The sequence below is a fragment of the Gobio gobio genome (genome assembly GCF_949357685.1).
Source record: "Gobio gobio genome assembly, chromosome: 10".
Classification (NCBI taxonomy): Eukaryota; Metazoa; Chordata; class Actinopteri; order Cypriniformes; family Gobionidae; genus Gobio; species Gobio gobio.
In genome coordinates, this window is record NC_137116.1 from 8,917,132 (window position 1) to 8,934,953 (window position 17,822).

Sequence of the window (17,822 nt, forward strand, 5' to 3'; positions counted from 1 at the left end):
TTTTTACGTGTGAACATTTCGGTGTGCAAGGATATTTAGTCATTACCATCTATATAAAAGAGGAAAACTTAGGAACAATTTTATACTGTAATGTAAACATGGACCATGTAACATAAACAATAATGAATAAGCAGTAGAGAGTCAAACTTGTTTTGTAAAGAAAATTTATATTTTTTATTTAAATTTAATATACACTGTATAATGATTTTGGAGGTCAAAACTCAGTTGTGTGTTGATTGTTGAGTTGAAAATCTTCAACTAAAGTGTCAATGTTAAAAGACGTTCAGTTTGCATAATTTAATTGAGACGGATGAAGATTTTCATGCAAGTCACCATAACATTTAGTTCTGACCTTCAAAATCTCTACAGTGTGTTTGTGATGGCAAGAAATGTCAAAGCAATCAAACAGGCGTTGTGTTTTACCATCCAACAGGGGACTTAAGTCAATTTAAGGAAATCATGTTCACTGTATAAAGTGTGACCTGCAATTGTTTCCTTAAAGAGTGATTTCTGCTTGATTTAAAACATAAAACACCAATACTTACCATAAAAATACACTATAATAAGATTTTAGAGGTCAAAACTCAGTTGTGTGTTGATTGCTGAGTTGCAAATCATCAGTTGGTTAAACAACTAAAGTGTCAATGTTAAAAGTCATTCAGTTCACATAATTTTATTGAGACGGATAAACATTTTAATGCAAGTCGCCATATAATTGAGTTATCTCAATATATACAGTGAATATCTACAGTGTGTTTGAGATGAAGAAATGACAAAGCAAACACACTGGTGTCGTGATTTACTATCTAACAGGGGACCGAGTCATTGTGTTTAACATTATCATTATTCAAAGATGATCTGCAATTAATACATTAGAGAAATATTTCTGCTTGATTTAACTCTTAAAACTCAGTTATTGCTATAAAAACTCTAAATCTCCACAGTGTGTTTATGGAAAGAAATGACAACGCAAACACACTGGTGTCGTGATTTACTATCTAACAGGGGACCGAGTCATTGTGTTTAACATAATCATTGATCTGATGATCTGCAATTAATACATTAGAGAAATATTTCTGCTTGATTTAACTCTTAAAACTCAGTTGTGTGTTGATTGCTGAGTTGCAAATCATCAGTTGGTTAAACAACTAAAGTGTCAATGTTAAAAGTCATTCAGTTCACATAATTTAATTGAGACGGATAAACATTTTAATGCAAGTCGCCATATAATTGAGTTATCTCAATATATACAGTGAATATCTACAGTGTGTTTGAGATGGCAAGAAATGACAAAGCAAACACACTGGTGTCGTGATTTACTATCTAACAGGGGACCGAGTCATTGTGTTTAACATTATCATTATTTACTATATAAAGTGATGACCTGTGATTATTACCTTAAAGAACAATTTCTGCTTGTCCAGTCCTATATTTATTAATTTTTTTATTGGTGCAAGAAATCAATCTCACTCTAAAAATCTCAAAAACAAAGGACATTATTTGGGATTTTAGAGAGCAGAAACTATGTTTTAATTAAAAATAAGTCACACATTGAAATACCTTTTACTGTAAAAAAAATTCAGGTCTCCAATTGAAAATCCATCCATCCATCCATCTTCTTCCGCTTATCCGGGGCCGGGTCGCGGGGGCAGCAGTCTAAGCAGAGATGCCCAGACTTCCCTCTCCCTAGACACTTCCTCTAGCTCTTCCGGGGGGACACCGAGGCGTTCCAAGGCCAGCCGGGAGACATAGTCCCTCCAGCGTGTCCTCGGTCTTCCCCGGGGCCTCCTCCCGGTTGGACATGCCCGAAACACCTTCCCGGGAAGGCGTTCAGGAGGCATCCGGAACAGATGCCCGAGCCACCTCAGCTGTCCCCTCTCGATGTGGAGGAGCAGCGGCTCTACTCCGAGTTCCTCCCGAGTGACTGAGCTTCTCACCCTATCTCTAAGGGAGCGCCCAGCCACCCTGCGGAGAAAGCTCATTTCGGCCGCCTGTATCCGGGATCTTGTCCTTTCGGTCATAACCCAAAGCTCATGACCATAGGTGAGAGTAGGAACGTAGATTGACCGGTAAATCGAGAGCTTCGCCTTACGGCTTAGCTCTTTCTTCACCACGACAGACCGGTACATCGACCGCATTACTGCAGAAGCTGCACCGATCCGTCTGTCAATCTCCCGTTCCATCCTCCCCTCACTCGTGAACAAGACCCCTAGATACTTAAACTCCTCCACTTGGGGCAGGAACTCTCCACCAACCTGGAGTGGGCAAGCCACCCTTTTCCGACTGAGGACCATGGCCTCGGATTTGGAGGTGCTGATCCCCATCCCAGCCGCTTCACACTCGGCTGCAAACCGTCCCAATGCATGCTGAAGGTCCTGGTTAGAAGGGGCCAACACGACAACGTCATCCGCAAAGAGCAGAGACGAAACCGTGTGGTCCCCAAACCTGACACCCTCCGGCCCTTGGCTGCGCCTAGAAATTCTGTCCATAAAAATTATGAACAGAACCGGCGACAAAGGGCAGCCCTGCCGGAGTCCAACATGCACCGGGAACAAGTCTGACTTACTGCCGGCAATGCGGACCAAACTCCTGCTTCGGTCATACAGGGACCGGACAGCCCTCAGCAAAGGACCCCGGACCCCATATTCCCCCAGCACCCTCCACAGGACGCCGCGAGGGACACAGTCGAATGCCTTCTCCAAATCCACAAAACAAATGTGGACTGGTTGGGCAAACTCCCATGAACCCTCCAGCACCCTATAGAGGGTATAGAGCTGGTCCAGTGTTCCGCGACCAGGACGAAAACCACACTGTTCCTCCTGAATCCGAGGTTCCACTATCGGCCGGATTCTCCTCTCCAGTACCCTGGCATAGACTTTCCCGGGGAGGCTGAGAAGTGTGATCCCCCTATAGTTGGAACACACCCTCCGGTCCCCCTTCTTAAAAAGAGGGACCACCACCCCGGTCTGCCATCCCAGAGGCACTGTCCCCGACCGCCACGCGATGCTGCAGAGGCGTGTCAGCCAAGACAGCCCCACAACATCCAGAGACTTGAGGTACTCAGGGCGGATCTCATCCACCCCCGGTGCCTTGCCACCGAGGAGTTTCTTGACCACCTCGGTGACTTCAGCCCGGGTGATGGACGAGTCCTCCTCTGAGCCCCCAGCCTCTGCTTCCTCAATGGAAGACGTGACGGCGGGATTGAGGAGATCCTCGAAGTATTCCTTCCACCGTCCGACAACATCCCCAGTCGAGGTCAACAGCCGCCCATCGCCACTGTAAACAGCGTTGGTAGGGCACTGCTTCCCCCTCCTGAGGCGCCGGACGGTTTGCCAGAATCTCTTCGAGGCCAGCCGATAGTCTTTTTCCATGGCCTCACCGAACTCCTCCCAGGCCCGAGTTTTTGCCTCCACGACCACCCGGGCTGCAGTCCGTTTAGCCTGTTGGTACCTGTCAGCTGCCTCAGGAGTCCCACAAGCCAGCCAGGCCCGATAGGACTCCTTCTTCAGCTTGACGGCATCCCTTACTTCCGGTGTCCACCACCGGGTTCGGGGATTGCCGCCTCGACAGGCACCGGAGACCTTACGGCCACAGCTCCGAGCAGCCGCTTTGACAATGGAGGTGGAGAACATGGTCCACTCGGACTCAATATCTCCAGCCTCCCTCGGGATCCGGTCGAAGCTCTGCCGGAGGCAGGAGTTGAAGATCTCTCTGACAGGAGACTCGGCCAAACGTTCCCAGCAGACCCTCACAGTACGTTTGGGTCTACCGAGTCTATCCAGCTTCCTCCCCCGCCATCGGATCCAACTCACCACCAGGTGGTGATCAGTTGACAGCTCCGCCCCTCTCTTCACCCGAGTGTCCAAGACATACGGCCGCAGATCAGATGAAACGACCACAAAGTCGATCATTGACCTACGACCTAGGGTGTCCTGGTGCCATGTGCACTGATGGACACCCTTATGCTTGAACATGGTGTTCGTTATGGACAAACTGTAACTAGCACAGAAGTCCAATAACTGAACACCACTCGGGTTCAGATCAGGGGGGCCGTTCCTCCCAATCACGCCCCTCCAGGTTTCACTGTCATTGCCCACGTGGGCGTTGAAGTCCCCCAGTAGAACGACGGAGTCCCCAGTCGGAGCACTCTCCAGCACCCCTCCCAGAGACTCCAAGAAGGTCGGGTACTCTGCACTGCCGTTCGGCCCGTAGGCACAAACAACAGAAAATTTTTCCAATTGAAAATTTTCTGTAAATTGATGCACTTTAATTCAATTAAAATTCAAGAAATTCAATTTGGCCAACTAAAAAATTTAGATGTGATCGGTCACTAGAAAATTTTCAATTGGAGAGATGATTTTTTTTTACAGTGTTGGTGTTCTTGAAAATAAGCTTAAATGAGAGATGTGGACGGATCATATACTGTAAGTATGAAGACACAACAGAGAATGAATTTCTTAAATTATTTTCTGTAATGTCCACAACATGGCTTTTTCTCCGTTGTGTGCTCATTGTGTTCCCTGATGCCTGTGTGAACATTATATAATTATATATATATATATATATATATATATATATATATATATATATATATATATATATATATATATATATATATATATATATTAAATAATGAAGACAGACTTGACTGCCAGCTCTCTTCCCTTTCACACACACAGCTCCATTGCAGGCTATGGAGGTCCCCTGTTGGATAGGTAGACATCGGTCAGGTCCCCTCTTGGCATGTTTAAAAAAAAAAAAAAAAAATGCTTATTTGAAGTTATATTATGAAAAAAGACCTTAAAACAAAATTTTGTATCTAAGTTTTGTTTCTTCAAAATGACTAGAAACACAGGTCCCCTCTTGGTCAGTGTGGAGTGATGGTCCCCTGTTGGTAATATAGACGTGTATGTGTGTGTGTGTGTGTGTGTGTGTGTGTGTGTGTGTGTGTCCGTGTGTCCGTGTGTGTTTCGCCTGATGCTCTGAGACGACACTCATTTATGATGGAGGGAAAAGAGCCAGATTGAGAAACTTGACATGATGATGAAATGGCATCAGGACTTTGTGTTAGTGTTTGTGTGAACCATCATCAGAATCTGATCTGTGTGTGTTTGCAGGTGATTTCGGCGACGATCGAGAAGCACAAGCAGAACAGCGAGACATTCAAAGCTTTCAACAGCTCCTTCCGTGACGACGAACACACGCCTGACTCACCGGTAACTGCTTCCACTAACTACTGAGTGTTGTATAAAGCGCTGTAGAAACAAAGCGAACTTGACACACACACACTAATTCAATCTAAGACAGAGGTTTGTGTGTGTTTGATGGCAGGGCTCATGGAGCAGCACAGGCACATGTGAGACGGACGGAGCTCAGCAGGAGCGGGTGAGACACACACACACACACACTGCAGATCTGAATCTGAGCTCCACGGCCCTGTGTTCACATGTGTGTGTTTGTGTCTGTCTGTAGAAGAGCTCAAAGAGGCGGGAGAAGGAACGAGAGACATGCAAAGGATGCAGTGAGACCTTCCATTTCACCAAACGCAAACACCACTGCAAGACCTGCGGCGCGGTACGAGTTCACCTCACACACACACACACACACACACACATACATACTCACTCACTCACTCACTCACACATTTGCACTCATTCACTCACTCACACATTTGCACACACACACACACACACACTCACTCACTCACTCACTCACACACACATTTGCACTCACTCACTAACTCACTCTCTCACACACACACACACACATACTCACTCACTCACACATTTGCACTCACTCACTCACACACACACACACACACACACACAAACATACACTCTCTGACACGCACACTCACTGAGCTGCTGTCTGTGTGCAGGCCGTCTGTGGGAAGTGTTCGAGGGTGTCGGAGAGCAGGAACATCCGCATGTGTAAGCAGTGTGAAGGAGCGGACGGGACGGCAGGGGGCGCCACTGAGCCCAAGAAAAGACTCGAGGTAAGACTTTCACACGACAGCCATTAATGCACAGATCCAGTGCTCTCGTCCTGTCTCCTTACATTCACTGCAGATGGGACCTGTAGGGCTGGGCCATAAATCAATATCCATATTTAGTATTACTTATATACATATATAATTTATTCATTATACATTTATTAGAAATGATGACAGAAATATATTAATATTTTAAAGGAGAATGTACTTAGTAGTAGTAGTAGTAGTAGTAGTAGTAGTAGTAGTAATAACAATACCATTTTAATTTTAATGTCATACAACCAAGATATTTTTTAATCCAGTTTTTAATTTATGCACTATACAATTACTGTTGTGCAGCATCTTAAAAAAATACAATGTTTGTTGTACAGTGCTATATTTTCATTTGCTTCAAAAGATTGATTCAATTGTTCAAGTTATTAGGTTACGGATGCATAAATGAGGGAGTTTTTATTATTCTCCTGCAAAGTTTCTGTAGTTGTTGTGGATAAATCATCAGCATTTGTGATTTTAGTATTAAAAAAATAGATGTCAATTTAGCAATAATTGTGTATTTAAGAGCAGGGGTTTTAAAACTGCGGAAAAAACTAAACAAAAAACTAAGATTAAACTAACATCAATGAATTAGATTAAAATAAATGAATAACAAAATGTTTAAAATAAATAAATAAGTGTAATTAAAAGCACAAATTGTGTGTGTATATATATATACACTCACCTAAAGGATTATTAGGAACACCTGTTCAATTTCTCATTAATGCAATTATCTAATCAACCAATCACATGGCAGTTGCTTCAATGCATTTAGGGGTGTGGTCCTGGTCAAGACAATCTCCTGAACTCCAAACTGAATGTCAGAATGAGAAAGAAAGGTGATTTAAGCAATTTTGAGCGTGGCATGGTTGTTGGTGCCAGACGGGCCGGTCTGAGTATTTCACAATCTGCTCAGTAACTGGGATTTTCACGCACAACCATTTCTAGGCTTTACAAAGAATGGTGTGAAAAGGGAAAAACATTCAGTATGCGGCAGTCCTGTGGGCGAAAATGCCTTGTTGATGCTAGAGGTCAGAGGAGAATGGGCCGACTGATTCAAGCTGATAGAAGAGCAACTTTGACTGAAAGAACCACTCGTTGCAACCGAGGTATGCAGCAAAGCATTTGTGAAGCCACAACACGCACAACCTTGAGGCGGATGGGCTACAACAGCAGAAGACCCCACCGGGTACCACTCAACTCCACTACAAATAGGAAAAAGAGACTACAATTTGCACGAGCTCACCAAAATTGGACAGTTGAAGACTGGAAAAATGTTGCCTGGTCTCGATTTCTGTTGAGACATTCAAATGGTAGAGTCAGAATTTGGCGTAAACAGAATGAGAACATGGATCCATCATGTCTTGTTACCTCTGTGCAGGCTGGTGGTGGTGGTGTAATGGTGTGGGGGATGTTTTCTTGGCACACTTTAGGCCCCTTAGTGCCAATTGGGCATCGTTTAAATGCCACGGCCTACCTGAGCATTGTTTCTGACCATGTCCATACCTTTATGACCACCATGTGCCCATCCTCAGATGGCTACTTCCAGCAGGATAATGCACCATGTCACAAAGCTCGAATCATTTCAAATTGGTTTCTTGAACATGACAATGAGTTCACTGTACTAAAATGGCCACCACGGTCACCAGATCTCAACCCAATAGAGCATCTTTGGGATGTGGTGGAACGGGAGCTTCGTGCCCTGGATGTACATCCCACAAATCTCCATCAACTGCAAGATGCGATCCTATCAATATGGGCCAACATTTCTAAAGAATGCTTTCAGCACCTTGTTGAATCAATGCCACATAGAATTAAGGCAGTTCTGAAGGCGAAAGGGGTCAAACACAGTATTAGTATGGTGTTCCTAATAATCCTTTAGGTGAGTGTGTGTGTGTATATATATATATATATATATATATATAAGCTAAATATTTTCCAAATATAATTGTACACATAATGTACAATAATAACTGTTTTAGAGCAGATTTCTTTGGATGAAGGATAAATACTGTTCTGTGTTTTTAGGCCGCTGTAGCTGGAGTCTGTTTACTTTGCGTCCTCTTCAGCGGAGTGTGTGTGTGTGTGTTTCAGAAGCAGTTGTCAACAGCTCCATCTTCTCAACGGACAGGAAAATCTGAAGAGTTGGACCAAGAGCCGAGCGGCCATCACTAAAGCACAACCTCAGGTGTGTGTGTGTGTGAGAGAGAGAGTGTGTGTGTGTGTGTGTGTGGACTGGTAATCCTTACGTTATGGGGACAAAATGTCCCCACAAAGATGGCAATATCCAAAATCCTCATCCTTGTGGGGACATTTTTTGGTCCCCATGAGGAAAACATCTTATAAATCAGACTAAGTGATGTTTTTTGAAAATGTAAAAATGCAGAATGTCTCCTGTGATGGGTAGGTTTAGGGGCAGGGGCAGTGTAGGGGGATAGAATATACGGTCTGTACGGTATAAAAACCATTACGCCTATGGAAAGTCCCCATAAAACATGAAAACCCAACATGTGTGTGTGTGGGCATGTTTTTGTGAAATATCAGGACACAAATGTGTATAATGACATAGGTATGACATAGGTATTACAAAAAGAGGGTGAAATATGAGGACGTTACCCATGTCCTCACTTTTCAAAATGCTTATAAATCATACAGAATGAGGTTTTTTTCACAGAAAGTAAACTGTGCAGTTTCCTGTGATGGGTAGGTTTAGGGGCAGGGGCAGTGTAAGGGGATAGAAAATACGGTTTGTACGGTATAAAAACCATTACGCCTATGGAATGTCCTCACATTTCACAAAAAACCCTGTGTGTGTGTGTGTGTGTGTGTGTGCGTGCGTGCGTGCGTGCGTGCGTGCGTGCGTGTGTGTGTGTGTGTGTGTCACCTGTGAGATTAAGGTCAGATGGATTTCCATGACCCTGTGGTGACCTCAGAGATAATAAGTGTCTGTCTGTGTTTGATCTTCACTGAGATCTAATTCTGTTCTCCTGATCGTCTCACAAATAACAAGTTCAGGTCATATTTCACTCCAAAATCAATAGGAAAAAAATAAGAAATGATATTTTTCATGAAGAAAATGGAGCCTACATAAAGACAAAAAATCGAATTATTGTTAAAAAAAATTACTTTCCCTCCCTCTCTCTCTCATCTCTTCTCTTCTCTGATGATGAGGGCGGGGCAACCTGTCACTCACATGAGCTCCACCAATAGCAAACCACAATCATCCAATCAATTCCCCACAGGCAAAACCAAGCCCCGCCCTACATTTGTTCTTGTTTGAGAAGCGTTTCACTCAGATATACAGCACAATAGGGAAGAAAAGACGAGTGCAACTTCATTTTCAAGACGACTCTAGTTGTAAATTATTACTGTCACCGGGAAACTGAGAGGGAATTATTATTGTGCCTCATGGAAATACTACTACAACATAACAGTACCGTTCAATTGAAATAAGATCATGCATTTGTTTTCTTCAAAATATATTTGTTCTTTATATTTCGGAGTGAAATATGAGCATTTGTGTCCAGATTTACGGCGTGATCGCAGGGCTTCAGTTCTGTGTGTTTTCATTCTCAGGCTGTGACACGAGAAGACGTAACGGTCGAGCGTGCGTTCAGAGAGTGTTCAGACGGATGCAGCCGATTGGACGGAGCTCCTGTCACGCTGGAAAGGGAGATGTCAGCCAATAGGACGCTCTCCCTCGCCTTTGGTCCCTCCCCTTTTAAAAAGAACTCCTGTTACTTGAAATCACTTTATCCTGAGCACTTTTTTACTCTTTCTTTTGAAGATGATTTTTCCTTCCTTCACGCGATCACTGCTCGTCGCGTGCACTGTTCCCTTCCAGATGAAGTTCTTGTGAATGTCTATGAAATGGTTTATTTTTCTCATTTGTTGCCTTTCAGATGTGTTATTATTAGTTAAAGCATTAACTCACTGTCCTCTTGCTTCACGATACTCAGTTTTATAGTTGAATGCAGACAGCCATGGCAGGCCACTGGCCGTTTGGAAGCGTTTGCTGTCATGTGACTGTTAATGTAAAGGTTCAGGGGCGGTGCTCATGGTAACTCGCGTTCCTCCTCATGCTCTATCACAGATGGCGCACTTCCTGTTTCACAGCAGAAGTACTGCTCACTTCACACAGGTGGAAAACCCTGCACCTGCTTCTCTTTTAATAGAGTTTGAGCCAGAACCAGTATTATTAAAAGAATTTTATGTGTACAAAAGCTGTCTTATAACATATCAATGAATTAAAGAGTATCTGGTCACTGGTGTTTGTCTTTATGGAAATAAATGTGCTTTTATCTTAACATTGGCATGCTTCCCCACAACTAATGGGTACAGTTCTTGTTCACAAGACACTCGATGTACTCGAGACAAAGGTTTTCTTGGAATAGGGTGGTACTGACTTCCTGCGTCTTATTCAATCATGGTTATGGATGGATTGTGAAAGCGCATGCTGTGATGTGTTGAAACTGCATTTCTCTATTTCATCATAGAGTTCCACTAGGGTTTCAGGGAACACACACATGCACAAAAAGACTAACATTGCTGCATTCTGCTGCCAGGCCAGTGGGTGGCGATGTCACTGTGTAAATAGATTGCGTACTGAGTAGGTACTACATTTAAACTTTGCGACCGTTAAAAAGGATGTTCTACATACACCGATCAGGCATAACATTATGACCTAATTTTGTGTTGGGTCCCCCTTTTGCTGCCAAAACAGCCCTGACCCGTCGAGGCATGGACTCCACTAGACCCTTGAAGGTGTGCTGTGGAATCTGGCACCAAGATGTTAGCAGCAGATCCTTTAAGTCCTGTAAGTTGCGAGGTGGGGCCTCCATGCATCGGACTTGTTTGTTCAGCACATCCCACAGATGCTCGATTGGATTGAGATCTGGGGAATTTGGAGGCCAAGTCAACACCTTTAGGCCTGTACACACCGGGACGAATATTGCACGCTTATAACCAGCGTTTTTCGGCACGTCTTGAGTGTTCACACCCAAGCGATTTTCACTGGCGATGCGCCTAGTGAACGTGCAAATTCAGTAGATGTTGCTCCCGGTACACAAGGTGGTGCACTTTGCGCTTATGACACTCGGTTGTCACGTAGAAGAAGAAGAGAGACAGTTTTTACGTGCTTGCCAAAACCTTTCACACTTTTTGCTAACTGCTTTTTAACACACGTCAAAACAAAAAAACGAACCCATGCCGTTTTTTTTTTTTAAATTACACTTTTACGTCTGCCGTTTTGCGCGTCGGTGTGCACACTCACATTGGCGCCCTTTGTTTAGTCACGACGCGTTAAACATCGGCGATAAACGCAAGTGAAAATCGTCCAGATGTGAACAGGCCTTTAAACTGTATATGGTCTACAATAATGCTTAGGTAGGTGGTACGTGTCAAAGTAATATGCACATGTTGGCAGGACCCAAGGTCTGACACCTTTCTATCAGAACCAGCATTAACTTTTTGAGAAATTTGAGCTCCAGTAGCTCTTCTGTTTGATTGGACCACACGGCCCAGCCTTCACTCCCCACGTGCATCAATGAGCCCATGACCCTGTCGCCGGTTCACCACTGTTCCTTCCTTGGTCCACTTTTGATAGAGACTGACCACTGCAAACACCCCACAAGAGCTGCAGTTTTGGAGATGCTCTGACCCAGTCGTCTAGCCATCACAATTTGATTGAACTCGCTCAAATCCTTACTCTTCCCATTTTTCCTGCTTCTAACACATCAACTTTGAGGACAAAATGTTCACTTGCTGCCTAATATATCCCACCCACTAACAGGTGCCGTGATGAAGAGATAATCAGTGTTATTCACTTCACCTGTCAGTGGTCATAATGTTAAGCCTGATCGGTGTAGTATGAGTCTGTGTAGTATGAATGTAATCTGGACGTACTACATCCGCCATGTTGTTATTATCATGTGATCTTCTAGCGTTAGTTGCGTCACTTCACCTCCATTCATAAATCCTCTCCCATGGCCTCATGGGATAGTAAAGTGTCCATCGAATGCACACTTCAGAATCTAGTAATAGGTCATCTGGGTACTTTTCAACAACAGTTTTTCGAACATTATGTATTCGGACTGTTTTTCGCATATTATATAGTAGGGAAGTATTCGATCTCTTGACACAGCGATGGTCTAATTATTGAGAGATACCATCGACTGTATAAAACTATGGACGTAGTGTCCATGACGTCACCCATAGGTTTCTGAAGAGCATTTTTGAAGCCCAAAGTGGGCAGAGCCGGTCATCACCATCTTGGGAGCGCGTCACCGCGGATCACTCCCGGATAGCCGAAAATGTGCAAAGAGGCGGGACGTGGAGCTGAGGTGACGTGATGACTAGCAGACAAACAGCAATCCACCTGTCACTCAAATGGCCACGCCCTTAATTATGCAGAACTTTAAGGCTTAATATAATTTAAACAGATGAGTTACAAAAAAAAACACTCCCTCCCAGTTTTCATGAAGGGCAAAATTAGCCGTATAGACCAAAACCACTTTTTGAACCTGTCTTTTTTTCCCTTTTTTTTCTTATTATTATTGCAGTATTTCAGGTTAAAATAGAGACTAGGCCTTCAAAATATATTCTTTTGAAGGCAGAGATTAGCGCCCTCTTTTGGAATTATTTAAGAAATCATGCAACCATGGGTGTAATCACTAGAGGTCTCTATGGAGAGGCTTGAGAATTCCATAGTTCTCTTTTGAACACATTTAATGTTTTTTTTTTTTTTATGGATTTGAATATATATTTAAAAAATCTCAAAGACTATTTATTATAAAGTTTTAGATTTTTTTGGTTTTGTTAGAAATAGATTTTTTTCTGTGAATTTGTGTTTTTGCAGATTTCCCATTCATTTCCTATGGGGTCATTTTTGACCGAAGAGCACAAGTGGGAGTAATTTTTTTTACGACCACTTAGCATGCTCGAATCATGCCCTCAATTTTTTTGTGTGTTAACATACCTAATGCTAGAAAAGTCACCAAGTTTCAAATCATTCTGATAAAGCAGTGATTTTTAACATTTCAAAACGAAATGAAATGACCGAAGAGCACCAGGGGGTTAAGGGGTGTTTTCACACCTGAGCGTTTGTTTTGGAACCTGGTGCGTTTTCTCCCTTGGTTCGGTTAGTTTAGGCATATGTGAACAAGGCAATCGCGCTCGGATCCGCACCAAAATAGCCGCCTGAACGAGGTGGTCTCGGCCCGATCGCAAACTAACAATGGGGCGGTTCTCTTGAGGTGGGAAAGCAATCCAACCCAACAAACCAAATGGTGTCATAATTCATAAGGGGAAATGTGCTATATAAAGAGCAATAGTGTCTGATGATTCTGTGAGCACATTAGTGATCACAGTTGAAACCCTCTTCATCTTAAAATGTTGTGGCAATTGCGCTTCTCTGTGCGAGAATGCTGTCCCGGTGAAGCCTTGATTCCTGCTCTAGCTGCATTATAACATCCTTACAGTGTTTGTGTGTGTCGTAGTGTTTGCGTGTGACACAGTTAACCTCTAGACAGCGCTGGGACATCTAGAGAGTGTGTTTGAATCTGCTGCAGTATTAATACAAATGTAGTCTATAATTTAACAGCGGGAATGACGCTACATAGTGTTTGCATGTGTCTCGACAGTTATAAATAAAGCCACAATAAGTTCATGTAGAGAACTTGTCAATCATCTTGATGGATGACGCAGAGGAAACTTACCAATAATAGGTCAGTTGAGCTTGCATGTGACTTACATGAACACATTTTGGTACATTTCAGAAGGTTGCCTTGTGAAAGCAAACCAAACCAGGAAGAAAATGCAACATTGTGACAAATCAAGTCCCTGTTTCAGAAACAAAACAAATGATCTATAGGTGTAAAAACGCCCTGAGTCTCTTCCATGTTGGCTTCAAGAGAAAGACAGTGGGCGGTTTCTGCTTGGAGATACGAGGGTCCCTGGTTCTACCGTTGAAGAAAGACTAACGGCTAACTTGGATCACATGTGCCTTGATAACCAATCGCATTACAGCCTTGACATCATTTGCTGCATCCCAATTCGCCTACTTACAGTATTCTATGGCCTAAAAGTATTTACTGTTTTTGTGAAGAAAAAGTCCATACTTTTGAGTGTGTTTCAGCTTTTGGGACAAACTACTTCGTCATAACTGCATCTTTAACGGACAGCTCTGTCGTTTAGTTACGTGGACGTAGTGTCCATGACGTCACCCATAGCTTTCTGAAGAGCATTTTTGAAGCACAAAGTGGCCACGCCCTTAATTATGCAGAACTTAATTCGGCGTGTTCCTTTAATTTGATTTCCTATAGATTCCGATTTTGTTTCCAAAATGTAGGAACACGCTGATCTACCAGTTGTGGGTCTTTCATGCAGATACTCTCCTCGTGTGTTTTCAATTTGCATAATGATGCATTTAAAAGTTAATGGCCAAATCATTACAAGATTTCTCAATGTTGTTGCAGATGAAATATGGTTAGATACTGATTATTAATCACTCAAACTTCTTTATCTAATGCTGCGTTCCAGGCAGGTTTTTGAGCCCGTAAGTTACGACTTCAAACCACGACTCGCGGCTTTGTAGCGTTCCAGGCGAAGTCACTCCAAACTAGTAGTGGGAAGTTCGGATCATTTTACTGATTCGGATCTTTGAATCTCGTTCAGCAAAATGAACAAATCGTTTTTCAAGTCATTTTCGTTCAATTCAGCAGAATCTAATTAAAATCAACACATTAACATTTCAACACATTTAGTACTTTTGGAATACAAAATAAACTATAAACTAATGCAGCCATGGCCAAACTTTGAGAAAGAAATTATTAATTAATTGCTTAAATTGCTTGAGTCTATGTATGCAGTCTGTTAGTTCACCTCCCCTCCCGATCCAAATAGTTCTTTCTTTTGTCTCTTCACATTTTATCACGTCTGTTCCCTGGAAAGTTTAGTTCACCTCTCGTATCTTCGGGTATGAGCCGTTAGTTACGTCATCATGTCTGATCTGGGCCGTGACAGCCTCATAGGCAATACATGCGTCTGGAAACAGAATTGATTAGTTCATCTCTCGAGTCTTTCGTTGGGAGTTGTTCATTCTTTTTCACATGACCGATTCCCTGTTCAGTGTCTCGCAACATATACAACATTACAGTCGTATTATTGACTGCATGTTGTAATATATTTATCATTATAAAATCATCAGAAGATATGCGCAATAAACATTTGTTATGCCTATCCGTTCTGAACAACCCAATGTGTCCAGGCTTCATAGGAAAATCAATTAAACTAGCTAAAAAACTGAACTAAACAAACATAAAAAAACGACTCACTTGTTTGTAAGGAAGGTTGTGAATTAACCATAGACTGTAAAGGAATTAACTAATTTCTGTATCCAACACGGGTCAAAAGAACAAGACTCGAGAGATGAACTGTTTCTGCATTCAGCCTATGGGGACTTGAACGAACGACTCGAATGAGAAGACTTGAGAGATGAACTAATCTTTTCTGTTCCGGTGACTGCATAGCCTTGCCTATGGGGCTGGTACTTGATGAACTAATAAATTCTGTTTCCTGTACTGAACATATGGGATGTTGCACATGCGCAGTCAACACAAAATGAAAGAATCGCTCTCTGAGATCACCCGTTGTTCTCGAGTCATATTAAAGATTCGTTCAAAATGAACGGAACGTTCATGAACGACACATCACTACTCCAAACTGCCTGAGCGGTAGTTAGATGTAAACAAAGCATGGGCTTATGCTCATTTACAATCATTTCTATCGCCAAAGGTGCTTACTCCTTGCTTATTTGAGGGAAACGAAGGAGAAAAAATAGCGCATAAGGCAAGAGAAGCTGTTATACCTTTTATTTTACGTTATTTGTATATTTGGAAATGTATTTGGTATTAATTTATTCTTGCACTCAATGGCCTGAAAACTAGCTAACGCTAGAAAAGCTACTGATAATGCAATACATTCGCGGATAAATAACGTTAGAGCAATACCTTATTTTAATAATGTGACGTCAGAGCGCGTAACTGGGAGTACATCGATCTAGTATGAGTTCAGGGAAGTCACGGGTTTGATTGCCGTTCCAGTTCACTTTCACGGGTAGAAGTTTGGAAAAACACAGGTTATGGGTTGTCTGGAACGCGGCATAAAACGATCTACTTTACCGTCGGACTCATACGTCCCCGCCATGATTGTAGTTCTAATCGAATCCTCATCCAACGCGCAATGGGTTGTGGGTAATATTAGCCTTTAGAGTGTGAATGGATCTGCACATTGGATTCTAACTGGAAAAAGTCAACCATTCGGGTATCTTTGGCATACTCATTTCAACAATCTACGATTTGGGACGCACTAATTTGAATTTCGACAACTATTTAGAATGGATAGTATGCAAATTGGGACGTAGCAATTGAATTCCGTTCAGAGTTGTGCGACAGTCAGTCGCTGTTTGTGGATACCATAGAAATGAATGAGAAGTGGCGTATCTGAATCATACCGGTCTTCTCTTATAAAACAGCATTTTTTAATGTAAAATAGATCAGTCATTAAATGAGCTTTTTTCCCACATGAAGCAGTTTATTCAGCGAAGTGAAGCCTCTCCTCCATTGACCCTTTAACCTTGCAGGCTTGCCTTCAGCCTTCAAGTGGCTTTGGTTGAGGAGTCGTCACACCTCATTGGTCTTCCTGTTGAGCGTGTCACCTGACCTTCTGTACTTCCTCTTTCTTGTTTCTTTCTTGTTATCTGGCATCTGAATGCTCTTAGATCTAATAACATTTACTCAAACTCTCACTTCATTTTTCTAATTCTTGAAACTCTTTTTTTTTTTGCAAGACAACATCTTACTCCCTCCTCGAGTCATCAGATCATTGAGAGCAGGCCTCTACACAGTGATAACTCTTCTATTATTTTACACACACAAAACATGCATAACTCCAATTACAATGTATTTCATAGACGACTGCAATTTTTAAACAACAATCTCTGAATGCAATGCAAACACAGTCCACGTTAAATGGGTCATTCTTGTTATCCAGTTACATTTTGGCTTCATAATTTTTTTGGGGGGAAAGTACATGTTTTTCATGTTTTTAGCATTCTATCAGAACAGTGACATGTTTAACTATTAGGAATACATATTGGTCAAGCTCAGGGACTCAACAAATAATAATAATGGGTAGATTCATTGTACAGACATGCCATCATATATACTTTTATTCTTGAAACTGTAGGATTGAACATAATCAAAGATATTTGAAAATGAACAAAAATGAACATCATTGTCCTGCATGGTTTGTCATCAGTAATGTATAATATTGTTTTATATATATTATATTTATATATGCATATGTATGTATATATATTTTACAATATACACTAAATACAATTTATTCTATTAGAATTTCCACCCTGTTAGGTTTATAGACCTAACCTTTAGTGATCAACATTTAGCTAACCTTCTACAGATAAACATAACGTTTATACCTATATCAGATATGTTTTTACCAGACAAACATTCTTCATATCAGCCTAACAGGGTGGAACTTTAAGAGTGTGACAAGCAGGATAACATAAAAAAAGAGTGAGAGTTGAAGCTTTATTATATATAAAAAAATTATATATATATGTTTCACATGATTTGATTAGAGGCAGTTTAGCTAGTCTATACCATAATTTAAAAATATTTTGAGTTTTTTATCAAGTTGATTACTTTGCACTGAGGACATGATCAAATTGAATGCAAATATCCACAAAAAGGTGTGTAAATTACAAGGTGTGTCTTTT

The 17,822-nt window shown here is 42.0% G+C and overlaps 2 protein-coding genes across 9 annotated transcripts in view; one reads left to right on the forward strand and one right to left on the reverse strand.

The window, feature by feature from the left end:
* The window catches only part of fgd (faciogenital dysplasia), a 103,867-nt gene extending 93,573 nt beyond the window's left edge, over positions 1-10,294 (forward strand). For all 8 annotated transcript variants that reach the window (XM_079826448.1, XM_079826450.1, XM_079826454.1 and 5 more), the window contains 6 exons: positions 5,118-5,216; positions 5,332-5,385; positions 5,473-5,574; positions 5,879-5,995; positions 8,120-8,213; positions 9,602-10,294. In XM_079826448.1, the coding sequence (XP_079682574.1) occupies positions 5,118-5,216; positions 5,332-5,385; positions 5,473-5,574; positions 5,879-5,995; positions 8,120-8,200 (453 nt within the window). In that variant the 3' untranslated portion in view covers positions 8,201-8,213; positions 9,602-10,294. The remainder of the gene's footprint in view (positions 1-5,117; positions 5,217-5,331; positions 5,386-5,472; positions 5,575-5,878; positions 5,996-8,119; positions 8,214-9,601) is intronic.
* LOC307132267 (interleukin-17 receptor E) overlaps positions 1-17,822 on the reverse strand; it is a 517,506-nt gene that overhangs the window by 177,327 nt on the left and 322,357 nt on the right. The gene's annotated exons all lie outside the window — the stretch shown is intronic.